The 22,339-nt window shown below is 39.5% G+C and overlaps 1 protein-coding gene across 5 annotated transcripts in view; it reads right to left on the reverse strand.

Moving 5' to 3' along the window:
• Window positions 1-22,339, reverse strand: part of LOC117996763 (uncharacterized) — a 441,299-nt gene that overhangs the window by 186,801 nt on the left and 232,159 nt on the right. For all 5 annotated transcript variants that reach the window (XM_069509391.1, XM_069509392.1, XM_034984922.2 and 2 more), the window contains one exon: window positions 18,018-18,154. In XM_069509391.1, coding sequence (XP_069365492.1) covers window positions 18,018-18,154 — 137 coding nt within the window. The remainder of the gene's footprint in view (window positions 1-18,017; window positions 18,155-22,339) is intronic.

Below are 22,339 nucleotides of genomic sequence, written 5' to 3' on the forward strand. Positions count from 1 at the left end.
ATCTAGTAGTTTGAGCTGTGCGTTGATAGATCAGTCAGTCAGTCAGCTTTTCCTTTTTAGGGTTCCGTACCTAAAAATGAAAAACAGAACCCTAAAAAGGATCACTTTGTTGTCTGTCTGTCTTTCTGTCTGTCTGTCTGTCAAGAAACCTATAGGGTACTTCCCGTTGACCTAGAATCATAAAATTTGGTAGAAGGGTATGTCTAATAGCAGACATGCGGGGAAAATTCTAAAAACCGTGAATTTGTGGTTACATCACAAAATTTTTTTAAAAATGTTTTCATGGACAAATATTGCTATTTTCAACTTTCTTATGCAAAAAAATAAATAAAAATCTGTTTTAGAATGTACAAGTAAAGCCCTTTCATATGATACCCCACTTGGCATAGTTATCTAACTTTGAAATTTGAAAATATGTACTGATATTTATTTATGAACACATTGACAGACCCTACGGACAGACGGACAGACAACGGAGTGACCCTATAAGGGTCCCTTCTTTTCCTTTTGAGGCACGGAACCCTAAAAACAAGAAAAACAAACTTAATCCTATCACTACAGTTGCAATTGTTTCCCATAACAATAAAATCTCTTGAATCCGCCATGCTTCAAGATTTACAGAAGTGTAATCACATCACACGCTCGCTGCAGTGGCAAAGTACAACAGACGCCGCTAAACTAATTTATCCGTCTGTCTGTTCCCTTCCACGCGCTAATTTCATAACGCCATAACACTGCGCGGCTTTGCGACCAGTCACATTTCAAAAGATACTGTTTATATACCTATAATACTAGCCACCCACCCCGTATTTACATTACAATTTTCGTAGGGAACTCTAACTTTTTACGAAATAAAATATAGTCTATGTCAGGAATAATGTAGCTTTCCACTGGTGAAAGAATTTAGAAAATCGGTTTAGTATTTCCAGAGATTACAACCTACAAACAAACGTATAAACTTTATCTCTTTATAATATTAGTATAGACAGTACGCGGCAAATAAAAAATTTTTACAAAAAAAATAAAAACCGACTTCGTTACACAAACACTAAAAATTGAAAAATAATTTAATTTATTACCGAATATATTATGTATACAAGAGTTAATATAGTTCCATAATAATATTTTTTGGGGTCGGTGCCAATGAGGTGCCATTGTGGAGTCCCATAAAAATACGAAGTCTAGACGATTCGCGCAGCTAAAGCTAATTGGCACCGGCACCAAAAAGTATTATAATGGAACTATATTAACTCTTGTATACATAATATATTCGGTAATAAATTAAATTATTTTTCAATTTTTAGTGTTTGTGTAACGAAGTCGGTTTTTATATACATAATATATTCGGTAATAAATTAAATTATTTTTCAATTTTTAGTGTTTGTGTAACGAAGTCGGTTTTTATTTTTTTTGTAAAAATTTTTTATTTCACAATTTTTAGTGGCCCCATGGAATTATGCTATGACTGGTTAAAAGTCTACTGTTTACTAAGCTATTACACTGATCGCGAGCAATTTACTCTTATTCGTTGAGGAGTTCCAGTATCTATCTTCGAAGATGTTCATCAGATCTTCACCAAATTGAAATGGGACCAACTTTGAAGTATACCCTTTCAAACAAAAAAATAATTTTCAAAATCGGTCTAGGCGTTTTCGAGTTATCGGGGAACATACATAAAAAATAAAAAAAAAAAAAAAAAAAAAAAAAAAAAAAAAAGATTCCGACGAATTGAGAACCTCCTCCTTTTTTTGAAGTCGGTTAAAAATAATGTACATCGGCCTTTAGAACTAGTCACTCATACCCAGTGGCGTGCACAGGAGTTCAAGCCAGGGTATGCATTTAGGTATGAACTTATTTAACGGCAGGTTATAATGAAAAATAAGCATTGATTTATTACCATAAGGGTAAGCATTGCGTTTATGCCTCTATGAGCTGCACGCCACTGCTCATACCTATATTATGACGTCGGTCTCAACGACAGAGACAATGCTCTACAAACCCGCTATCTCCTTCTAAAGGTAGATGTAACAGTTAACCATCGAAATAATAAGATTTAAAAACAATGATATCAAAGCTATGTGGTACGTAAGCCACTATTTATACGAAACAATCCAAAAAATCCCAACTAAACAGAATGCACCCTTAGAAATCAGGGTGCATACCCCACTTTGCCCATAAGATATATGATTTTAATAATCGTCAAGATTACTCTAAGAAGGGACCGGTAGATTCTTTCGAGTGTCCCTTGGAGGCTGTCTTGAGAAATTGTCCCTAGCTATTTCATTTGTAGGACCCTCTTGATGCATGTATTCAACGAGCCCTCTCTGCTTGCAGAATTTCCTTTATTTGCCCGTTTGATCTGTTGTTCAATATAAAATACTAACTGATGCCCGCGACTACGACCGCGTGAAATTAGGTTTCTAAAAAATCTCGCGGGAACTCTTTAATTTTCCGGGATGAAAAGCCTATGTCACTTTCCAGGTCTTTATCTATATCCATGCGAAAAATCATTGGAAAAATCACGTCAATTCGTTGCACCGTTGCGACGTAATTGAAAAACTGACTTTCAGTAAATTAAAAAGCTGATATCTTTAATAATTATTTTAAAGCATTTTTCTACGCTAGAAAATGTCAAAAAAACTGACTTTCAGTAAACTAAGAAGCTCTTAAGTACTGAGAGACGCTTTAATACTCTCCCGTTTGTGAAAAACAATTAACTTTAAAATACCTACTGCCAACTAAACGTACAAGATAAGGCTGAAATAACTCCGCATACAAGTACGCACACAATTTGTGCCGCACAGGAAGGAATGATAGCGGGCGAATTTCAAGACGTCTCCGACGAGAATTTTCGTACTTTTTCACAAGAAAGGAAAATATTCTGAGTGACAGACGGCACGAGAGCACTGCAATCTGCGCCGAGATGAAACTCTCCCTGCCTTATGAGAGCCTAGTACCTAGTCGTAATATGTGACTGGATGCTTTTGCTACTTTGCCTATTAATCTTCGACGTTCAAAATAATATCGAGTCGTTTAAAATTAATATCGGTACATAATTTTAACTCGCTACCGAAAAAATGAAAAAATGATGGAAAATGATATTACACTAAAGGCAATAAGGCATAAAAGGCAATAAAGTGTGGCGGGTGAAATAGTTGCACATCAATTTCTCTCTTTCTGTCATCCATAATTTGGCAGGAAAGAAGAAGACAAAGGATTGTATAACTCTACATCCCTATAACATTTATTATTAAGGGGGTAAAAGTTGAAAGTGACTGATTGATGTCATCACTATCACTGATATCAGACGTCCACTGCTGGACATAAGTCTTTTGAAGTGACTTCCATACACCACGTTCTTGCACCGCTTGCGCTGACTGATGTACTACAACTTAATAGTAGCCTAACACTTAGAAAGGATTTTCAAAAATTCAACTCATGTAAAGCCGGGGCGGGTTAGCTAGTCTTTGTTATAAATTACGACACTTGGTGATAACAGAGTCGTTAAAGAAAATGCTATTAGCATCAGGCTGCTGCCTGTTCCTCTCAAAGACTAATATCCTGCGACATTTATTAAGAAACCACTGCAGCATGGCAACGTTGCACTAATAAAGACTTGTCACTCTGCGGTGCCCGGCGTCTTAGGCCGGGTCTAGACAAGGGTAAAGCTTTATTCAGCGTAACGCTGGCCTAAAGGTCCGTTCTCACTCTGTCGTGACGATAAATAGTCGTGCAGTTTACAGCGTCATGGCTTGTATATTGGAGGTGTTCACATATAGGACCATTTGACGCCTGCCAGTGACCTCAACGTTTTGAGGTTCCCTAACTATCGTGAACTGTGCTGACAACCAATGTAATAATACAACGCAACTGTCATCAACTTGTTGACGCATAGTTACATGTAAGCACAGAGAATTCAACCTTAAGAGTACCTACGCATATAAAGGTTTTGCATGAAACAAAATCGTAAAATGTTGGCGGGGGACAGGGGAGAATGCTTTGTTGTGATTGGTGGACTCAAAAGTCACGTAATCAAGACAATGTGTGGAATGAGGGTACCGAACGGGCGTGGGCCGACTTTTATGCTAAGCAACTGCCTAAAGTTGGCGGGTTTCCGGCTATTCTATAGGTAGTCTGTGCATGTAAGTAACTAAATGCTCCGACCTAATGAAGAGTTTGCATAAGGCGTAAGGTTACACCAATATATTATATTATACTATCATACATGTAGATAGCTGTGATAGCCTAGTGGTAAGGACGTCCGCCTTCCAATCGGAGGTCGGGGGTTCGATCCCGGGCACGCACCTCTAACTTTTCGGAGTTATGTGCGTTTTAAGTAATTAAACATCACTTGCTTTAACGGTGAGGGAAAACATCATGAGGAAACCTGCATGCCTAAGAGTTCTCCATAATGTTCTAAAAGGTGTGTGAAGTCTACCAATCCGCACATGGCCAGCGTGGTAGACTATGGCCAAACCCTTCTCACTTTGAGAGGAGACCCGAGCTCAGCATTGAGCCGGCGATGGGTTGATCATGATGATGATGATTATACATGTTATTATTTGTACAGTCTGGATGCAGCCTTATGAGCGACGCCATTTTGAGACGCGATGTGTGATTAACGCGCGCAGTTAATTACGACTTCTAAGTTGACGTGAATTTTCGTAACATCTGCGCCTATCTGAGATTCCATCATTAATTACACAAAATTCGGATAAGCAGTTGTTGCTTATAAATTATATATTTATATATTATGTTACTAGCTCGCGACTTCGTCCGCGTTGACTACACAAACAAACCCCTATTTCACCCCCTTAGGGGTTGAATTTTCAAAAATCCTTTCTTAGCGGATGCCTACGTCATGATAGCTATCTGCATTCTGCATGCCAAATTTCAGCCCGATCCGTCCAGTAGTTTAAGCTGTGCGTTGATAGATCAGTCAGTCAGTCACCTCTTCCTTTTATATATTTAGATTAAAAAAACAGACGCTGGTTAGCATTACTAGGAGTACATATTCGTAATGTAGATCACACACGAGATCCCTAGGAGAACCAGAACCGACATAGCTCAACGGGTTGCGAAGCTAGCAATAAGCAGCGTTAGACGTAGTGTGCTAGAATGGCGACCTTGCACCGGAAAGAACAGCGTTGGAAGACTAGGTGGACAGACGGACAAACGACTCAGGTGGCACAAGACCGTGGCCTGTGGGAGTCCCTACAAGAGACCTATGTCCAGCTTTGGACGTCTGACGGTGGATAATGCTGATGATGATACTTGTAATGTAGAAGAAGCAAGTTATTTTCATCTCCAATACAAAAGAATACATCCGCCCTACACAAGGTCATCTCGAGAATCGATAAGCTTTCAGCTATAAGAAGCGTAGGTCGCGGTGTACGGGCGGTGAATATAAATGAACTGTGTGATAGGTATCTATGATTTATATTGTATTCTCTTACTCGAAGCATTTGGTAGGTAGATACTGGTAGTTGCTCACTACTTCAAGAGCTGTTTCATGATTTGCAGCCACTTTGCAGCGTAGAAGTAGTAGGGCAAGGCTATTTAAGGTTCTTTGCGCATCGGATCCGAATCCGATCTGAAAAACTGCGTTTGGAACATTTTTAGTGTTTCGGATCTCCAGAAAAAAAACCCTTATAAGATCACTTCGTTGTCTCTCTCCGTCTGTCTGTCTGTCGTGCCTGTCAAGACCCGTCAAGGGATACAAAACCTATCCCGTCGACCTAGAATCATTTTTAGCAGGTAGCCATGTCTACCTAAGCATAAGAACTGGATAATGGATCACAAAAAAAATAAAAAGGTAGGTATGATAGTACGGAACCCTTCGTGTGTGAGTCCGACTCGCACTTGACCGATTTTTTTCCGGTTATTTTGTAATGACGTTACCATCCTACTAATATTATAAATGTGAAAGTGTGGATGTTTGAATGTTTGTTACTCAATCACGCAAAAACGGCTGAACGGATTTGGATGATGAAATTTGGAATGGAGATAGATTACACCCTGGATTAACATATAGGCTACTTTTTATCCCGGAAAATCAAAGAGTTCCCATGAGATTTTTAAAAATCCTAATTCCACGAAGTCGCGAGCATCAGTTAGTCTAAATATATAAAAGGAAAACGTGACTGACTGACTGACTGACTGACTGACTGACTGACTGACTGACTGATCTATCAACAAACTGGCCCACCAGTTTGGCGAGATAGATATGTAGTAAACTCTGTAAAATTAATAAAAAAAAAAAAACAACGCACAGCCCAAACTACTGGACGGATCAGGCTGAAATTAGGCATGCAGATAGCTATTATGACATAGGCATCCGCTAAAAAGGATTTTTGAAAATTCAACCCCTAAGAGGGTGAAATAGGGGTTCGAAATTTGTGTAGTCCACACGAAGTCGCGAGCATAAGCTTGTATAAAATAAATGAGTACAAAAGGACAGTACGAAAAGAAGGAAAACTGGTGGATGATTCGGCGAAAATACAGGTAAAACTGAGTCAGTACACCAATATTTCACGTAATAGTAGTAGGAAGTTAATTTAGTTTAGGACTGGGTGTGGCACAAAGACAGGCGTGATTTATACTACTAAGGGCTAAATCTGTTTAAATGTAAAATGTGAAATTACGTGGCATGCAAATGCGTAGGCCCCCTGCAGTTTTGTGGATTGGGGGTTGTTTGTTTACACTGCTTGATATACGGAACCACTGTTGTTTAAGTGGCGATGGTAGAACCATAGTGATCCAAGCGACATTTTTAATTTTTTGAGAAACGTTTTATCCTACCTCTAACATAATCACCACACTCCATAAAACTTCTCATCATGATAATAATCTCTTTTAACTTAAAAAAGGCTTAATGTAAACAAAAGAGCAATGTATCACATTCCGTCTTTAAAAATAAAAATCAATGTACTTACCTAGGTAGGTAGGACTTCAACATAAAACCATCGATAAAAATGACTAGATATGATCAAGCGAACAAAATTTTTCACGGTTTTGGAACCAAATAAATCAGCGCCACCTCTTAAATACAAATGAACGACCCGTTTGAAATCTAGACGTCACTGAGGTTGCATTGGTGGCCTAAAGCACCACTGAGTCGGTGCCATATATATAAGTCAATGCATAAAACAAATCGAATCCATTAACAAACTTAGTTGCAGACCAATATAAGTTCAAAGAGGGTTTTTAAACGGCAGTTTAAATTAAAGCAGTAGTTTAAATTAAAATGTGATGTTTACGAGCGTCCACGGAGCTAGGACAAATAGCCGCTGGGAACATCTTTTTACAGCGGCGTGTATTGCCATGCACTCCACATAAGCAAAAAGGATTTGGCTACTCTCTATTATTTATCTCTTTACCTAAAGGTAGACATACCAACGACAGTAGCTCGAAATTGAACCTAGTATTTTTGTTTCAGTCCTTTAATAATTGTGCTATTGGGGCCACTTTATAAGTTGTTCCAGTGACTTTGTCCGAGTATTTTTTTGAACATCCCCAAATAGGGGTGTTTAAGTAATCATAATTTTGCTTATAAAGTGTTCAATAATTAAACATTTCTTGTTACTAAATAGTAAGTAAAAGTCTAAAGTGAAACTGACTGACATATTAACATATATTATGTACTCGTAGAAACTTGAGATGAAGGTTCTCTCTATAAAAGAGAAGAAGGTATTTTGAGAACTCCCAATGGAATATTCCTACCTAAGACGAAGTTGCGGGTAATGCTATAGTACCATTAAATACTTTAATGACCCTTTTAATTAAGAAATATTTCTACTTTTTTATTTATCAAAAAAAAAGTTTCCCCTGCATTTGTTCAAGGTCCATAGCATCTTAATTATAACACGCAGATAATTAAAACGCATTTCCGTACACATATAATAAAATATTCAAGCGTTCCTTTTCACGTAGCTAATTGCGATCCATATTAGAGCAAACAGTCAAATGAAAGGACTACAAGGAGCCGTCTCGACAACCTTAAATCTTACAACTTGACAACTGAAATTGCAGGTTACATGAACTCTATTTTTACAACAATAAGGGTGCGAATCATCAGTAAGTTTTAATTTGGGACGCAGCGGTATGTTGGTGGAGAGATGTGACAAAGATGAGGGGACGCGTTCCGTTTAATTTTCATTGACAAGTGTTGCCAGCCTAAGGACTGTTTATACTGTGATATTTATTATCTGCCGGTTTTGGTGATTCAATTTTGGAACGGGAGACTTTGTGTTTTAGTGTAATTGAAAGTTTGAGTTATTTTTTAGTGTAAAGTAAAGCTTTAGCTAAAGCGATGGAGAGAGTTATGCTTGGAGTTTCTCTACGTGATCAAATCAGAAATGAAAAGATCCGTAGGAGAACTAGAGTAACCGACATAGCTCAACGAGTTGCGAAGCTGAAGTGACAATGGGCAGGGTACATAGTTCGTACAACCGACAAACGTTGGGGTTTCAAGGTGCTGGAATGGCGACCTCGCACCGGAAGACGCAACGTTGGAAGACCCTCCACTAGGTGGACGGACGACATCAGACGAGTCGCAGGGAGCCGCTGAATGTATTGTTACAAGGGGTATAATATAAGCATATATTCTGTGGTATAAGTAATTTACAAACTCAGCTGCGCGATTGCGGTAGAATGACAGTTACAATGTCACGATCGCAATCACCTCTGATTGGTTGATGCTCGCTCACTATTGGCTACAATGCATTGTTGCAACAAGAATAGCACAAATTCAGCCAATCACAACAATTGAGATTGTAATAATGATTGATGCAGGTTTTATAAAATCGCCCTACAGGTTACTTTTTTTAAAACGGTGAGTCAAGTCAACGAAAGCAAGAATAATATTATAATTACAGATACGTAATTAAAAGTTCCTTCACGAAATCCTCAACATTTTGTTACTCGCACATAAAATGGTCGTAAAATTTGTACAGCTGTAGAATATAAATTGTCCAACAGAAATACCTACACGAACTAAAAACAGACTATACCAAGTGGTTTCGATTATGGCAGAATAATGAGCAACTTAATAGTAAGAGCTTTAATGAGCACGAACGAACAAATGATTTTAAAAATAGACCAACCGCCCCTTCTCGTGTAGGCAAAGGAAAAATATTTTAAGTAGCTTATTGCCGCGACTATGTCCGCGTGGACTGCATAAATTTCGAACCCCTATTTTACCTCTTCAGGGGTTAAATTTCCAAAAATCCTTTCTTAGCAGATGTCTGCGTCTTAATCGCTATCTGCATGCCAAATTTTAGCCTGATCCATCCAGTACTTTGAGCTGTGCGTTGTCAGTCAGTCAGTTTTTCCTTTTATGGAAGAGAAGACTAACTGAACCGACCCCGGCTATGCTCAATGGATTTTTTGTAAATCGTGAAGGAGTTTTTCCATAACTTTGACGTGTAGATGTATAATATTATTTCTTAATTCTTGACCGATAGCCCAAATACCAAGTTTCATGAATATACCTTCTAAAATGACGGACTTTCACACAAACTTTCATCTACCATTTAAGTACCTCTTAAGCGGAATTTCTGAAAAAAATCGTTAAAACACGTATTTCTTCGTTTTCTGATAGCCTAATTATCAACTTTTAGGGATAATAAATAACTTGAAAATGACGTACATACTTTCATATAAACTTTCTTCCCCCATTTAGGCTTTAATGGTGGAATTCAATAAATATACCATCTGAAGCATTTTGACTGAAACGTTTTGTCGGTATACATGCCGCGAGAAAGGACACGTATATCGACAAAACGTTTCAAAAACTACAAGATTGATTCTCAAACTCACCACGAGTACTTAGGAGTCTTTTCCCAGTCGCCAATACCGGGTGTGACATAACACCCGCCTCCAGTCGCTCCACTCCAAGGCCGGGTCGAGTTACAGTTCAGTTCAGACCGTAAAGTAAAAACAAGGGGACGAAATGCTTAGTTTCACCTTACAGACAAAACAGACAATTATTCGGGGGGAGCTTTATTACTGGAGAGTGTCGGGTGGCTGTGACATCTCAATTTTATTTGTTTAAATTAATTGGTTCTATAAAATATAAGTTGCCAAAGGAGACTTTCAGGATGGCTCTCATATCGATGAGCTCATGCAAAAGGGCTCTTGTCACCATAGACATTGCTTCGCTCATTGAGCCAGTGGTAACTAGCCACGGCAATAGGCTTCCATCAGACCAGCCCCCCAATTGTGTAAGAAAAACGTATTCATCGTTATCGTAATCGTCAACAAATTCTGCCCTTTGATTGGCTGTGAAAAAATGTAAACAGCGAATCAACTAATCAAAGGGCAGAATTTGTTGACGTTTTTCTTACACAATGGGAGGGAGGGGGGGGGGGGGGGAAGGTTAGACTAGAGTAAATTTAGAAGTCATAAATTCCCAAATTGCCCCTGCCCGGTTATCGAGCCCGGGACCTCCCACTTATAAGTCCGCAGCACTCAGCAGCAGCTAGCTAACCAGCCAGCCAACCAACTGGAGGGAAGGTATGTGGGACTCGCCGGCCGAGAGGCGACCGGAATACCCACTAAAACCCAGCGGCATTCCTGCACGTCGCCAGGCGACTGGGTCACGGGAACGCCGAAGCAAACCACCGCGACCCAGTCAGCGACGTCCGCCGAAGCGGAGCCTCCACCTCCTCCACGCACGTCCGAGGTGCACCAACTATGTGCACCTCACCTCCCCCGGAGACGCAACGGGCGACAACGCACCCGCGTCTTAACCTCCGCCTCGTCCACTGTGCCCTCTGCTAGTCAGAGGGACACGCGGAGAAACCTCCCCCCTGCCAGGTCATTAGCCATGGCCAACAATATCCCCGAAGAGAGATTATTAGCCATGTTACCGGGGTGCACCGGCCCGAATACTGCTCTTCCCCTCGGATGCCCGATGCATCCAAAAGGGACCAGCAGCACCCAGGCACACTGGGAGGTTACCTGGCTGGCACCCCGAACCGTGAACGCCCTGCCCTAACCCGCGTGCGGACGAGCGCGGGTGACGTTCGGGTGCCCCCCCCCCACCTTATACCCCGATTGCCATCTTAACCTGTCGCGGAATGTACTTAACTATAAAAATTTTGTAGTACCTATATTTTAATCGATAGATTAAAATCAGTAGGATATTCCAAAATTCTTCAAGAAAATATGTAGGTACCTACTTTGAAATTTGAACACTGTTGTATAACAAATTAAAAGGGAGTAGTGATTTTCTTTACCACTGGAAGGTATTAAATTCCGTCACCCTACTGCAAAGTTGCAGGGGTGAACAGAGGTATCGGGTGTCTTATTATTTTTTAAGGTAACACCCGCTTCAACCATAATAAGTACAAAAGTAAAATGAAAAACACTGAAAAAATAAGCAGTTAGAAAGAACCAAGTAGGTAACCTAAGTACCATAGATTAATTTATTATTATTGATCTCACGAAATAAAATCTCTAAATCGAATCTAAATCTAAGAAAAATCGAATCTAAATCGAATATATTTTGCAATAGGAAAATTTAAATGGCTTCATAAAACTAAATTCGATTGTCTGTAGATCTGACAAAGAAGATAAAAATGCACTTATCTATTACCGTTGTAATTAATTTTTTTTTAAAATTCAGATACAAGTTAGCCCTTGACTGCAATCTCACCTCAGATCGAAGCGGGCTAACCTGGAAGGGGTATGGTAGTTTTTTTTTTTTTTTAGTAAACCCATGCCCCTTTGGTTTCTACACGGCATGTTATTAAGTCATGCATAGAAATAGGAACATTAAATTAATTATCCCAATACATTTACATGATAATAATATGATGCACATTATTATTTTCAAGTACATTGAACTACATTAAATTATCTTGCATCATTGTGATAACACATCTCTTTTACAACATCTCATCCTATTTTCAACCATAATATCTCTAACATACAATTCAATTTACATTCAAAACTTTTTTTATGTAATATAACTAAAATATAAATAATTTGAACTCTGTTGTGCTTAAAATAAAGTTGGCATTAGATTGAACGTTTTGAACTTCTGTTCTTCATCCGTCGTTTATTATTTATAAGTTTTATGATGGAGAGGGGCACCCTGTAAATAGAAACTGTGGATTAGACTGGAATCGAAAGCTGAAGTTCATGGTTAATATGCAGGGAAATGGATTTCCTTAAAATAAGTACAAGATTAGATCGCATAGAAATGAAAGACGTTTGGGCCCCAAGTTTTTTTTAAAAAAATAGATATAGCGAGCAAACGAGCAGGCGGGTCACCTGATGTTAAGTGATTACTGCCGCCCATGAACATTTGCAGCACCAGAGGAGCCGCCGATGCGTTGCCGGCCTTTCAGAAATTTGTTGGTCCGCGCGCCCCTTGAACAACCCCATGTTATAATCTAGTGGGAACACCGCCGATGGGAGTTGGTTCCACAGTTTGCACGTGCGTGGAAAGAAGGATCTGGCGCAGCGGACGGTCGAAGTGCACCAGACACCCAGATGGTGAGGGTGAAATTCCTTACGGTGGCGCGCGGTGCGGTTGTAGAAAAAAGAGGGTGGAATGAGGTCAAGTTAGGCCCCAAACGTGTTTCAATAGCGACCACGCACTGGAAAATGCAGCGTTAATAGACCCCGCATTAAGTGAACGTAGGATCTCAAGCGAGTAGCTTGAAGTTGCACCCATAGAACCTATAAACATTAGGGTAATAAAGCGCTTGAATGGCAACCGCGCACCGCAAAATGAAGCGTTGGAAAACCCCACACTAGATGGACGGAGGATCTCAAGCAAGTGGATAGGAATGGTACCAAACAGAAGCGATGGGTCCTAAGGTGCTTGAATGGTAACCGCCAATGTAAAATGAAGTAAGTACATATCTATGTAGTCTGTGTACCTACGCTATGTGTCACACACACAAGCAGAAGCATTATTTGTCTTTACTTTTTAAAATACCATGGTATGAGCTTCGTCCATCTAGAGTTTTATAATATCTTTGTACCGAATATTATTTGTCACTTATCTGAAAATACTTTACGGTTAGTGGCATAGTTCGTTAGGTACTTCGTACTAAATTAAATTCTCCTACTACGGAATCACTTAACTAAATAGATGTGAAAATAGGCGAAAAAATTCAATTTCCAAACTCCAAGACCCCCAGCAAATTGGGTCAGATGTATAACGGTCCCCGGACCGTAAATCCCAAAGTTCGAATTTCGAACAGTTACGGCCCATCGACCAATCGGAAGAACGCTTATCGCTATCCAATGACACCGGCCTGATTACCGGCACCGTAAATTTGAAAATGGAACCAAACTTCGTTAATTACCGTAGGTACTGAGAAATTGTTCCGAATTCCGATACCGCACGGCAGACGGACGAATGCGATTGCAAAATCGATAATAATAGACGATTAAAAATGATTAGGTCTAAGGATAATTTATTATTTTAAACTTTTAATTTTTTTTTAATTTCATGGCAGCCATTTTGAAATTTTTGTTATTTGTTGTTACAGCGGCAATAGGAATACATATTATGGTGAAAATGTCAACTCTCTAACTAAGTATTACCGATCCGAGATGCAACCCGCTGACAGACGGACGGACGGACAGACAGCTAAGGCCAGCTAAGTAGTAGGTCCAGATTAGTAATATGGTAGGTTAGTAATAGGGTTCAGGTGGCACTTTTCGGGCACGGAACCCTAAAAACTACCAAGTGTAGATAAGAGACAAAACCTTCGATAACGCAATTACGCGCCATTTAAACCGATTGCGAGTCGATTTTACGGCGTATTAAATTAAAGTGAACACACTCGGTTATTCCGATCACGTATCGATATCGCACTTTATCGATACATTAACGCGAGGGATGTTATTAATGCTTGACATGTAATAAAGGTGTGTACATATTATTTAAGAGAACGAACACGCTTTTTCAGCTTTCCCCGCTCAATAAATATTTAGATTATAGATTTTTTCAAGTCTCATTCGTTGAAATCTGTAACGCAGGTACGCGCTGATTCCGTTTCTTTAATCCGTTTTTTTTTGTATTAGGTATTTATGAAATTTAAGATTTATTGTTTTTGTATTATGTAGTAGAGCCTCAATAGCTCAACCGGTATAGGAGTGGACTAAAAACCGAAAGGTCGACGGTTCAAACCCCGCCCGTTGCACTATTGTCGTACCTACTCCTAGCACAAGGTTGACGCTTAGTTGGAGAGGAAAGGGGAATATTAGTCATTTAAAAAATGGCTAATATCTATATATATAAAAAGAAAGGGTGACTGACTGACTGACTGACTGACTGACTGATCTATCAACGCACAGCTCAAACTACTGGACGGATCTGGCTGAAATTTGGCATGCAGATAGCTATTATGACGTAGGCATCCGCTAAGAAAGGATTTTTGAAAATTCAACTCCTAAGGGGGTGAAATAGGGGTTTGAAATTTTGTAGTCCACGCGGACGAAGTCGCGAGCATAAGCTAGTTCTTTAAAAAAAAAAGTAGGTAATAGGGCTGATATAACATACCATGCAATAAAGAATCTAACATTGAAAATGCTAATTATTTGTTCATGAACACATTTTAATTTTTGATGTAACTACAAATTCACGGTTTTCGGTTTTTTCCTTTACTTGTGCTATAAGTCCTACTCACCTGTCTTTCATAATTCTAGGTCAACGGGAAGTACCCTATAGGTTTTCTTGACAGATACGACAGACGAACAGATGGACAGACAGACAGACTGACTGACAGACAGACAACGAAGTGATCCTATAAGGGTTCGATTTTCCTTTCGAGGTACGGAACCCTAAAAAGAAAAATAATATCGATGATTTTTGCTATTGTTTATTTGAATTCACTATACCCATTATTATTATTAATCATCATGATCAACCCATCGCCGGCTCACTACAGAGCACGGGTCTCCTCTCAGAGTGAGAAGGGTTTTGGCCATAGTCTACCACGCTGGCCAAGTGCGGATTGGCAGACTTCACACACCTTTGAGAACATTATGGAGAACTCTCAGGCATGCAGGTTTCCTCACGATGTTTTTCTTCACCGTTAAAGCAAGTGATATTTTAATTACCTACTTAAAAACGCACATAACTCCGAAAAGTTAGAGGTGCGTGCCCGGGATCGAACCCCCGACCTCCGATTGGAAGGCGGACGTCCTAACCACTAGGCTACCACAGCTTCACGCTATTATTATTAATACAAAAGTGTTTTTGTTTCAAGACGCCGCAACCGAGCAAGATCAACATAATTTTATTGCATGAATACAAGTAAAGACTTGAAGAGTAACATAAGCTAAGTACTTACTCTTGGAAAATTAAAGACTTCGCGGACAGAGTCGCGAGCATCAGCTACTATAATTATAATACATGGTTATGGCCCTAAACAAAGATAATATCGGTGATTTTTAGGGTTCCGTACCTCAATGTGGTAGATGCATCCGACTATTCGTAAGTACTTGTAAAAGTTTATGCGAATAAAAAAGATTTTTATTTATTTATTTTATTTTAAAAGGAAAAACGGAACCCTTATAGGATCACTTTGTTGTTTGTCTGTCTGTCTGTCAAGAAACCTACAGGGTACTTCCCCTTGACCTAGAATCGTGAAATTTGGCAGGTAGGTGGGTCTTATAGCTGGCTTTAGGGAAAACATCTGAAAATCGTGAATTTAGGGTTAGATCACACAAAAAAAATTAAATTGTGGTCATGAACTAATAATTAGTATTTTCAATGTTCGAAGTAAGATAACTATATCAAGTGGGATATCATTATGAAAGGGCTTTACCTGTGCATTCTAAAACATATTTTTATTTATTTTTATGCATCATAGTTTTTGAATTATAGTGCAAAATGTCGAAAAAATTCGACTGTAGTACGGAACCCTCAGTGTGCGAGCCTGACTCGCACTTGGCTGGTTTTTTGTAATTGTTTATTTGAAACAGATTTGAAATGACAATATAAGGGCAAATTCATATTGCTTATCGTTGAACCATGAACCATGACCACCAATCAAAATGGGTTTAGTGTCACTCAGCCTGTGAACTCGCACATCTGCGACGGTAGGGAAAGAGGAAAACAAATTCAATCCGTCAAAATATCTCCCCGGGCGAGATAAAACGATTATTGGGGTCTAAAAAACATTGATAGCAGGCGCACCTCTGTTTTTACAGGCTTTTGTACCTGTAGTAAGCTTTTTGTAGGCTATGAAAAAAGGTTTAGTTGATTTTACAGTTCTAGTATTAATATGTAGTAGGTATACTAAGTATATTATATAGGCTGTTGTAATGCCCAGCTCTTTTAGTTGTAATTCTAAATGTTTTTATTATAAGCTTCCAGAAGACATATTGGAGATGTCTCTCAACAAGTTCAAAGTTTTCATAAAACGTAAACTTATTGACAAATCCTATTACTAAGGAATATTTAAATGATACGAAGGCTTGGGAATGACTTGAGTTGAGTTTGTTGTTGGCTCTTTCTTCTTAGACTTGGGCGCGTTTGAAACCCTAGTACCCTTAGTTTTAAGTACGTTATTATTTATCATCTTACAAATTAACAATTTTGATCATCAGTAAGCGTAACATGTTACCACTGAATAAATAATTTTACGCCAATCCGCACTTGGCTAGCGTGATAGACTATGGCCATAACACTTCTCATTTGAGAGGAGACTCGTGCTCTGTAGTGAGAGGTCATGGGTTGATCATGATGATGCTACAGGCACACGAGTAGACAGGCATAGCTGAGTAGGTGACATATTATTGCTTTTTTACTATATTTATATTTTTATGATAGTGTTTTTACCTTTTACCTAGAAACACATAGCTTGAAGGCAGGCTTGAAGTCCATGCAAATAGTCTGGCAGTGTCACTTACCACATGCAACAGAGTTAGTAGGCTGAAAAGAGTCACAGTAGAAGAACTGTCATGTACACATTAAAGCCAGCGAAAGCATTATGAGAAGAGTTTCTTGATGGAGTGACCTTCTCTCTACCTTGAATGCACTCATAAAAATCTGATAAAAGTCCATCCAATGACTGATTGCAGATAGCTTTGAAATATCAAAAAAAAAAAAAAACCTTTTACCTATACTCCAAGAAAATTTCTAAAGTTCAAAGAGCTATTAGAACAACTCAATTCCACATCCTTTCCAATTTTAAACCAAGACAGTCGTGCAGTCAACCTATTCAGTTTTGAAAAAAAAACCTAAGTTACGCGTATGAGAATAATACGCAATTCTTAGTGCACTCACGTAGCGTGCGGTAGGCCCGGGTTCTATTCCCTGTTGGGCTATATTTCGTATCTCGCCTTATTTGTATGCGCCGCGACATGATAAAAAATGATGCCGTTTGATGGCGAGCGTGATGTACCTATTGTTTAGTTTATCTGGCTTACGATGAAATTGACTAGGTACAATTAGGAGAGGTTCTAGTAAGAAAAAAATTGCACTGCTGCAAGCTATTGCAGGGTTATTTTTTGGGAGAGGCATAATTATTATCTGCTAGCTGATCCCCGCGACTTCGTACGCGTGGATTTAGGTTTTTTAAAATCCCGTGGGAACTCTTTGATTTCCCGGGATAAAAATCCCTTTGTCCTTCAATCACGTTGCGACGGTGCAACAGATTGACGTGATTTTTGTATATGGGTATAGATAGGATAAAGACCTGGAGAGTGACATAGGCTACTTTTATTCCGGAAAATAAAAGAGTTCCCACGGAATTTTTAAAAAAACCTAATTCCACGCGAACGAAATCGCGGTCATCACCTAGTAATAAATAATCGACCGCTGACAGTCAGCGATTACAGCAGCAGCCATGCAGTTTGTAGCGCTGTCGACGTTCTCTTAACACGCGCGTTGGCTATGACCAAGTTGGGGATAACCTAACCTAACCAGGTCTAGCTGGTAATGTGTGAGCCTTAAAAAATAAACGTTTTTCTTTCTTTCTTTCTTTTTCTTTCTATGCATGAAAATTTTACCATATTTACAAAGGCATTAAAGAGGAAGTTACCTGGCAATCTCCCGCTGTGCAGCGTGCAGCTTGCCGGCGAGCCGCGCCGCGTCGGCCTCGGCAGCGCGAGCGCGCGCCTCCCAGTCGCCGCGCGCGCGACGCTCGCGCTCCGCATCGTTGCGCGCCGCACCCTCGCGCTGCAACAAACAGAAACACTTTCATTGATAACAGTTACACACAAAACATGTGACGCCAGTGCGGTGCTATAGAAATGCGCCCAACTCGGCTCCAGTAGAACTGTGAGGGTTGGTAATCTGTCCACAATTTTCGCGGAGCTGTGTCCTTTGGACTTTGGAGCGCCCCAAAAACCACCAAAACGCGGAGCGTTCGGCGCTTAACATGCAACGTTGCATACTCCTGGAGCGTGAGCGTATTCACTATTGGATCCATTACAGATATGCGGAGCATAAATGGAATTCAAAGATACTGGGTACATCCCTTAATACAAGGAACTGTATGAAGGCGTTCACACTAGCGTAGAGCCTCAATAGCTCAACGGGTAAAGGAGTGGACTGAAAACCGAAAGATCGACAGTTCAAACCCCGCCCGTTGCACTATTGTCGTACCTACTCCTAGCACAAGCCTGACGCTTAGTTGGAGAGGAAAGGGGAATGTTAGTCATTTAACATGGCTAATATTCTTTAAAAAAAAAAACAAACAAACAAAACACTGCAGCGCGACACTGTGTAGGTGTCGTGCTGCTGCGATTGCATGACATTGACGTCGCCTCTGCAGTTTGACGTGCTCTATACAATTTCTTGTATAACAAATGCAATTCACGTTTACGTGCACATTTATTGCGGAATTTCGCAATTGTCCAATTCAAGGTTTGAATTAGACAAAACGCGAACTTTGACGCAGACAACAAACTTTCAACAGTAAATTTCCGTTTTTCTTTTTCCCCAGTCTCACTCCAGCGGTGGTACATCTAACCACCAGATCTATTGTTTTAAATGGAAACAATCAAATATACACCATCACTCACCACCTAAATAAAATAGAACCTGAGCTTTATCCACGAACCTATTATCAAAAGCATTATTCATTTTTATGAAAGCCAAATCATAAAACGAAAGCGCACAAAAATAAACCAGTATCTAGAATAGCTATGACATTACACAGTGCCCAAAGACCGCCATCTCCGGGCCCGCATCCGGCCAAAGCCGTATTTTATCATTTTATCGGCGGATCCGATAAAAATCCAATTTCGCCACGTCGCCCACTTGTGACGTCACACGTGACACCAACTGCCGGCGACGTCACGATTTGATGGTCGCATTTGAAAAGGAGTTTTTCTATTGGATCTTTCCTGAAATTGCATATATCTAAAGTACAGCATGTGGCTAAAAGTGAGGAACATCGATCTTTAGAAAGAGACAGCAGATTTGTAGAGCACTGTCTCGGTCGTTGAGACCGACAAAGCGTCATATGGGTAAGAGTGACAGGGCAACGCTCTACAAAGATGAAATGTCATTTTAAAGGCCGATGTTCATCACTTTCGGCCGCGTACCTACCAACTGTAATTTTTAAGTAAGTAGAATCTACATTAACTTTTTCCTCTATCTAAAACTTGGCAATTATCGCTTAGTAAGAGGATCGCGATAAAAACACCAACCAGTGTGTTGTATTTAGGTACTTATTTTCTTTTTGGTATTCAGAAGACTTTAAAAGAAGTGGTTCTCTATTCGATGCAATTTCTTTTGCAAATAAGGAGGACTAATAAAACAAATAATACTCAATTATTTAACGTGAGACTGCCGGTAAAGAGAATCAGCGTAACTGAATAATATGAGCAAAATTTTCATAACTGACATGATAGGCTATAGAATTTTGGAACTTGGGAGCGTAGCCATGACAGGCCGGCCTCTACGTGGGGAGTGGATACTCTGGCAACCTGGCGACGCGTAGCAGAGTCGCTAGTATTTTGTATACAAGTTACGCCTCTCTCACTCGGTGGCTAACTTGATCGCCAGGACGGACGCCCGCGTGTTTTTATTTCCTAATGTTGTGTTGTTGTGCTACTTATTTGTCAACCTCATTTGGCGACGTAGCCAGCGACGTCAAAATGGCGTCCCTGTGTGTAAGGGCTCTTATTCAATCCTTGCTATATCGCTTACGGTATCTAATGTCATAGTTAAAATCTCATGGTATTGTAACTTCTACATAATAAGTTTCATACGGTGTTTAGCGGTAATTGCCATTAGAGGCACGAGTTGAACATAATTATCATTCGCGCTAATGTCCTCGATTAATGGGCGAAATAAGCGTTTACATTCGCTGCGAGCCCTATCTCGAACTTACCTGCAGTTTACTTGGTTTAGCGAAGATTTTATCTCATATTGTGGTCCAAGCTATAAGCTGTAATCGTCAACCGATAGACGCTCACTACTGGGTATAGGTCTCTTATATGGACTTCGACATGCCACGGTCTTGCACTGCCTGAATCTCGGCTCCCTACGACTCGTTTGATGTCGTCTGTCCACCAATTATAATTTACGTTTGTAACTGTGGCGTCACCCGGGTCACAGCTGAAAATCAGCGTCCTGCATCTTATGTGTGTTAACGCATATGATGCAGGACATTATGCTGAGCTGTACACCCATTTGGGGTGGTGTCACAGATGAAAATGTAACATTTGTACTTTGTTTTTATCTGTGACACCAACAAAAATAAATGCATTTTCTTTCTTCTTTCTTTCTTTCTTCTTTCAAGAGGTGACTGCTAATGCTGCTGCGCTTTCCAGCGCGAAATCGTCATCCCAGTACCTTAGGACACTAACGTCTGTTGGTTCTTCGAACTATGTGCCCCACCCACTTCAGCTTCGCAACCCGTGCAGCTATAACAGTTACTTTGGTTTGTCTACGGGTATCCTCATTTCTGATTAATTGACCACGTAGAGAAACTCTGAGTATCTGAGAGCTCTCTACATCTCCTGCTGAGTAATTCTGAGCATTTTTTTATGAGGCTCAGCGTTAGCGATCATGTTTCAGATTCATATGTCATCACAACACGCACAGTTCAAAGACTTAAGTTTTCAGGCATCGAGAAATTTTTGGACGAAAAGATACAGCGATACAAGACCTTTTCAAAAATCTTCTAAAGTATCTCACAATCTTAGATATTTAGATGATCTTAATTACTTTTCCCGCTACCGCTTATGAATTATAAACCACCTACTTAAGTGGGATCCTAGCTTAAAGTTTGATGAAGTTTTAATTGAAAATTAGTCTTGGCCGTATCTTGGGTTCAGTTCATTTGGCCCCAGTAGACCGGGAAATTAAATATTATTTTGGCCTCAACTTATTAAAAGGTAAGCAATTAAGGATGAAGATGAGACGGCGCTTTATTAAAGAAAAGTTCTACTCCGTTAATAAAGCTAAAGTACTAAACTTAACTATGGCAACTTGTATAGTAATAATGATAAGTTTTGTTTTTAAATTAAAAGTACTTATCCTAACAAAAACTTGCTTACTTAACTCATAAAAGAATCGAGATTCTTAGATTGAAAAATTATATTTTTCAAACTACCTACCTACACTTTATTGAATGTCAATACTTTAGAAGTGAGGTAGAGGTGATAATTATTTACGTCAACTTAGAACTACGTTGGTTTCAAACGTGCCCTGGTCTGAGAAGAAGCCCAAAACCAAACTTAGGCAACGTCATAGCAGCCAGGTATTCCATTTGCCTCTAGATTAAAGCTCAAAATATATGCGAAAACAGTCTGACTTTTGATTTTTTTTTAACTGGGAAGTTTTATGAAAGGGATACCTAACGTACCCTATGTCCTTTTCCGGGATGAAAGCTGACTTTGTACCAAATTTCATCAAAAATCGGTTAAACTGTTGGGCCGTGAAAAGCTATCAGACAGACAGATACTTTCGCATTCATAATATTAGTATGGATATGGATAATAGAATAGAATAGGTACATAATACAAAAAGTAGGTACCTTCAACATGTCACTAATGTCAAATAACACTGTTCTACCGAATGTTTACTTAAAAGGGGAGAGTTAATAGAAATGTTTTTTGTAACGGAAGTCTAATGAAGCGCTCCGTCGAATATCACCCAATGTTTCACACCTGTCAAACTGTCAGATGTCAAGTTGACATTGACAGGGGGTAGCGCCATCGTGCACTGTTAGGTTCGGTTGATAATATTATGTGGGGTATCTAACGTTTACAAACTTGATATTGGCCACATAACATTAAAAAACCCGCCAAGTGCGAGTCAGACTCGCGCACCGAAGGTTCCGTATTACAATCGTATTTTTTTTATCAAAAACGATTATGCATAATAATAAATAAAATATATATAATA

This window comes from Maniola hyperantus, chromosome 3 (assembly GCF_902806685.2).
Source record: "Maniola hyperantus chromosome 3, iAphHyp1.2, whole genome shotgun sequence".
In the NCBI taxonomy this organism is placed as follows: domain Eukaryota; kingdom Metazoa; phylum Arthropoda; class Insecta; order Lepidoptera; family Nymphalidae; genus Maniola; species Maniola hyperantus.